The 6,302-nt window shown below is 35.8% G+C and overlaps 1 protein-coding gene across 1 annotated transcript in view; it reads right to left on the reverse strand.

Annotated features, from left to right (window-relative positions):
* The window catches only part of LOC149785708 (transforming growth factor-beta receptor-associated protein 1-like), a 107,608-nt gene extending 101,979 nt beyond the window's left edge, over nucleotides 1-5,629 (reverse strand). Inside the window, exon 1 of the mRNA XM_089979575.1 lies at nucleotides 5,436-5,629. Coding sequence (XP_089835701.1) covers nucleotides 5,436-5,510 — 75 coding nt within the window. The 5' untranslated portion in view covers nucleotides 5,511-5,629. The remainder of the gene's footprint in view (nucleotides 1-5,435) is intronic.
* Between the last annotated feature and the right edge of the window lie 673 nt (nucleotides 5,630-6,302).

Genomic DNA, 6,302 nt, shown 5'->3' on the forward strand with positions numbered 1-6,302 from the left:
ATTAATCTAATAAAGGTACATTAAATATTCATTGTCAATGTATGACTGTAAAAATAATTTGACCAAGATAAATTTTAGTTAATTTCTTTTGCTGACAATGACTTGGCTCTATGGTTTATGGAGCACATGGTGCCTTCATGACCAAGGAAACAACAGCATCAAGTAATTGACTGTTGCTAAGTGAAGCATAGTTGGCTGTTTGGTTGCAGACAAGTGTCATTCTGCTGATGCCAGCTAATTTTGATAGATGTTCTTCTGACTGTAGGCATTACAGCCTCTACTATCAACTCCTCTGACTGTAGACCTTACAGCCTCTACTATCAACTTGTATGACTATGGGCCTCACAGCCTCTACTATCATTTCCTCTGAATGTAGGCCATATTGGCTTTACTATCATCTCATCTGTAAGCCTTACAGCCTTGACCATCAGCTCCTTTGACTGTAAGCCTAATAGTCTCTACTATCAGCTCTTCTGACTGTAGGCCTTTTATCCTCCAATATCAGCTCTTCTGATCATACTGTTTCTATCAACTTGTCTGACTGTAGGCCTTACAGCCCCTACCATCAACTCATCTGTATGCCTTACAGTCTCTATCAGCTCTTCTTACTGTAGCCCTTACAGCCTCTACTATCAGCTCTTCTTACTGTAGGCAATACAGCCTCTACCATCAACTCCTCTGTATGCCTTACAGTCTCTATCAGCTCTTCTTACTGTAGCCCTTACAGCCTCTACTATCAGCTCTTCTCACTGTAGGCCTGACAGCCTCTATTATCAGTTCTTCTTACTGTAGGCCTTTCAGCCTCTACTATCAGCTCTTCTTACTGTAGGCCTTACAGCCTCTACTATCAACTCCTCTGTATGCCTTACAGCCTCTATCAGCTCTTCTTACCGTAGGCCTTACAGCCTATATCAGCTCTTCTTACTGTAGGCATTACAGCCTCAAATATCAGTTTTTCTGACTGCAGACCTTATAGTCTATACCTTAGGCTCCTCTTGCTGTAAACCATACAGCCTCTACTATAGGCTACCTGAGTGTAGGCCTTATAGCCTCTACTATCAGCTCCTTGGACTGCATGCTTTACACTTTCAACTATCACCTCATCTATCCTGAGGTTTTGCCATGACTAACTTTTAACTGTAGCATCATATTTAATTAGTTGGCTTGTCCAAAATTTATTTACCACAGATTCTGGCAAACTCTTCCATAAGTCACAAGATCTTGATTTTGGTACAAAGCCAAAGTACTTCATATTTAGTTCCGGTAACACTTTATATATTTTATACTGGTGTCCCCTTGTGTAATTTGCATTTCTTTCTGTTTAATAAGTTGGCAGTTTGCATATGGTACATTCCAGTAATGATTTATGAGGAATGCTACTCTATCTTTGTACATTTTCAATTAAATCGATTTGATTCTTGAAAATCAGGCACAATAATGGCACAAAAGTGGCAAGACTGCCAGACATACTTTCTGTAGAAGGTTTGCATTTTTCTTTTTTCACTGTAGGTAGGATTTTTTGTGCATATCAGATTTCCCCACCTAATTAAACTGCTTTATTGGCCTTTTCATTAACAGTAAATCACACATATCACAAGACTATACAAAACAAGGAAAAGGGATTTTCTCCATATGTATACTATATATACACACACCTGTAAGTTGAAACCAACTGCAAACTGCACAGACCCAGATCTGCCATCACATAATGCGCCAACATATCTGGGTCTGTGTAGTTTGTTAGAATTGGTCAGTAGAACAAACAGTGAAAACCCTGATCTGCAGTCACATTATGCTATGGCAGATTAGGATCTTTGCTTCCAGTTTGACTAGACTAATAAACAAGTATATATGGAAATATGGCCATAACTTGCTGAAACAATTTTAGTCTGAGTGAAATAAAGATTGGCCTGTCAATCGCCATCTTCGCTAGCCGAGGTTCCGACATGATAACCCTATCTACACCTTGGCAGACTGCACAGATATACTGGTGCTTTGTCCTAGCAACATCTATTGGATGTCATAAGTTGCCTACCTTAGTATGTAATGCCAACTAACCAATAGCAAGGTACCTGGTACATTGTACATCGGCCAAAAATTACAGAGGCAACTGACCTACAAAGGATACTTTGTAAGTTTAACATCGAAAGTATGACTACATACTAGAGGGAAACCATTATAGGTCTATTTGAGTGAAAGGTATTTGTGCAAACATGGACTGGCACTGGAAAATTGCTTATTTCTCAGTCCACACAAGTTGTGTGCTCCCCTTGTGCAGGAAAAGTGTTCATATTTGAACAACTTTATTTTGATTGGATGCAGTGGCTTGCCACCATGTCCAATGAAATTCACAGACCTGAAGCACAGAAATATCTGCTCAATATGGCAAGGTGTATAAAGGGCTATCACATCAGAACCGTGGCAAGCGAAGATGGTCAATCGCTGATACCACGGTCATTGAGCCAATGATACATCAGCCATATATCTGTCTGCTTTCCTCTCTACACCCTGTTCAGCCTCTCTTGTACATTTCATGAAAGCTTATGACAAACATTATGTCACCAATTCTACAACCAGAGTTATACATTCAATTATTTTTTCAATTCTTTACAAGTAATTTTGTTATTTTTACTCTCATTTTATCACTTTGAACTAAAGAGACAAGGAGTACTTTTAGGCGTTTTTGTACACATACATACTTAAAGCTGTACATCACCAAATACAAGATATACAGCAATGTTAGCAGCAAATTCCCCTTACAGGGCCATCCATTAAAGTTGGAGGGTGAGTTGCGAAAGTAGGCATGGGGCTTTTGGGGACCTCCCCCGAATGGGGATACAGTTTTTTTTTATATTTTATAAAGTAGCTGGGTGTAAAGTAAAAATAGCTTGACAAATAACCAGGTTCACAGCTGATAAAAAAAGGCCCTGCTGTAGCTAATTTTGGATATTTTTATGATATGGCTAATTTGGGGTAACAGAACAGTTGGTGTGGTGGAACCGAACTGGAGAATTTCTTTCTGGTAGAAGTGAGGGTGTGGGAATAGATGGTACTATCTTTCAATTGTCAGACTTGAAAATTATACACTGGTTGGCTTGCACTTGGTTATACAAATAAGGGAAAGGGAGAGAGAGAAAAAAGGAGTAAGCATAGAAGAGGACAAATAATCTATTAAAAGAAAGAATACAAAGAAAAGGTGATTATATATCCTTGATGATGATGTTGTGATTGGATTAATTAATAAACATGGCCCATCAATACTGACAGGAGTAAATACCCCTCCATTTTGTTTATGCAGGAACAATATGTTACCGAGGACCCCTTGACCCAATCAATAGATTGAACATTACTGATAAATGAACAAACCAGTTTACTGAATACAGGATCAACAAGTCAAATGAAGATTGAAAATAATTCTTCAAACTGGGTGGTAGCTGAAGACATCTTAACTCTAACAATTGTCTGGAGCACATATCAATACAAAAAACAAGAAAGTAAACCTTGTGGAACTATGTTAGAAGTAGAAGAAATCATATAATCCCAAGAGCAGCAGTGTTTCCCATGTTCAAAATTATAGCACCACACAAGATTTTAAAGGGACAAAGGAAAATAGTTAATAGTACTTACTGCACTAGTAGCCCTAAAAATGAAAAATCTTCTTTGCAATTAGTTTTCCACCACAACTTTGTAGAATTAGCTTGTTCACCTCAAATCAGCTGCACTATGAAATTTCCATTCTGGATCATGCTTTAATTTAACATTAGTATTCATTTATTATCCGCCAGCCTATATTATACACATTTCCATTATCGTTTCGAATTAAGTTTCTTTTCACATTAATGATTCATTGATTAAATGACAAATTATGCATTTTAACTGACAAAAATGTGATCCCAAACTTAAGGTGCAATATATATATATATATATATATATATATATATATATATATATATATATATATATATATATATAGAGAGAGAGAGAGAGAGAGAGAGAGAGAGACAGACAGACAGACAGACACAGACAGGCAGACAAACATATTATTTCTTTTTCAAATGCACTGGAAATGGAATTCATATATCATCCTTACCAAACCCAATGAAAACTCATTTTATTAAAAAGCCTTAATGCATGGAGGGATTGTGTGTGTGTGTGTGTGTGTGTAATGTAAGAGGACAACTGGTGATAAATTACATTCCTTTGTCCCAATTCTAACAAATATGAACATTATATTTTATTAACTTCATATATAGGGCAACTGTCCATAATGGATAATTTTCCTTTGTATCTTTGGCATTCTTTACACAAAGGTTTAACTAGACACATAGTGCTGATGAAGTAAAGATTTGACCAAGTGATGACTTTATGCATGAGCCACTGCAAGAATATTATGAAGCTGAATCTTACTGTACAAAATGAGAAACGTCTGATACATCTTTGATATTTACATTAACTGAACAATGTCTGTGTGTGTGTGTGTGTGAGAGAGAGAGAGAGAGAGAGAGAGAATATTAATAGTATTTTCCCAAATGTTGGCATATGTTTTAGTTGTGTTTTAGTTTAATTTTGTCAAGCTGTTTCTTTGGTTATTTTTGTGATATGTTCATTCATCTATGTTATTAACTGAACAATGAGAAACATTTTTAAGGTTGATTTTAACTATTGTTACATTTATTTATAGCTAATTTAAAGCTTTTATTTTATTTAATCTTATTTACAAATATTTTTTCTACCAATACTTTATGTTTTGATTTCTATTTCAGTTAAGAATTACAATAAAAATTACTACTATCCCAGTTCTTTGTTTTTCATGTGTTTTTTTAGATATTGCCGTGCAAGTAAAACCTGGATGCACTCCTGCATGTGTGCATCTCTTTGTAACTTTTATTTTTTAAAGTTTGATTGTAACTTATCGTCAACAGTATGTATAAAGTCTTTCATTCAATAGCAGAAAGTAATTCACCATACAAAGTGTAGTCTTCAGTTCTGTAAAGAGTCATGTCCAGAACTGGCAATGTGATTCACATTGTACACACATTTATAAATTTAAACATTTTGTGATATGCTTAAAGGTCAAAAATAATTTAAAACTGGGCGAGATGGATTGCATTATGTGTTATGGATTTATCACATCACTTTCATAATCCACGCTCTGTTGGAACGAAAAAACGAGATGACTTGTCGCCTATCCGGAACTGGGAAAACCACTGTACTGTTGTTACTGTTTTTTTTTTATTTATATATAGGTACACCAATTATTTCCATCATACTTTTCCCTTTATTCAAGACTTTTGCGAGGTTTACCTTTGATAGAAACTGTAGTGTAATGGATGAGTATACAAACTTTAAATGTCGTAATCGGGTAGTTTTTTTCAATGCTCAAATGTCATACTGACTGATGATGAGGTCTACATTATCGATCTAAATATCGGTACCTGAGTCTTTGCTTTATCTGACATCAACTTCAACCGCTCTATGGCGGGCACCAATTCAAAGGCTTTAATGCTCATCTCTGTATCAATTACGTGTCAAGATTTACATGTTCTTTGGGAATTACTTTCGCAGTAACATGCCCAACATTTATTGTAGCGAAATCCGTGGACGGCGCCATGTTGGATGTAGTGCCATCTGAAATCCTCCCACTTTGTGTAAGGGAAGTAACGCGCACAATACAGTTGAAGGTACAAGCTGGGATAATACCATGGAATATAGATGTTGTGTAGACTACACTCTTTATCAATATTTATTTGTTTTAAATCACATTTTTATTTTTGAATTTGATACAAAAAGGAGAAATATACGAACTTTCGCCGCAGTGTCATCACTTGCCAAATTATTATTATTATTATTATTATTATTACGTCGTTTGAACGTTGTTTTCTGTGTGATTGGAATAATGACAGCTTATACCACATTCAAAGCAGAAGGTAAATTAAACTTTTAAGTGCATAATTTACTCTGTTTAAAAATAAACCCCTATAACGAAACCTAAAATGTACAGACCAATAATATTTACTTGAATATCAACATATCTTAGTAGCCAACGAACAAACATCATGATCTACCTTGAAACAAATCCTACTTTACCATAACTATCATGGATTCGTTTGCACTCTCAACTACGAAACTTCACTTATTCTGTTTACTCTGTGTGTGTGTGTGTGTGTGTGTGTGTCCTTTTAGTGTTGCAGTTTATAGTGATGTCTAGCACTGGGGCATCATACCGCAGACATGTGGCATCATGTCTCACCCAGAAGAAGATATAATGGCATAAACAACTTACGAAATAGTAGAAAGACTGT

This window comes from Sinohyriopsis cumingii, chromosome 13 (assembly GCF_028554795.1).
Source record: "Sinohyriopsis cumingii isolate HCF-2022 chromosome 13, ASM2855479v2, whole genome shotgun sequence".
NCBI lineage: Eukaryota > Metazoa > Mollusca > Bivalvia > Unionida > Unionidae > Sinohyriopsis > Sinohyriopsis cumingii.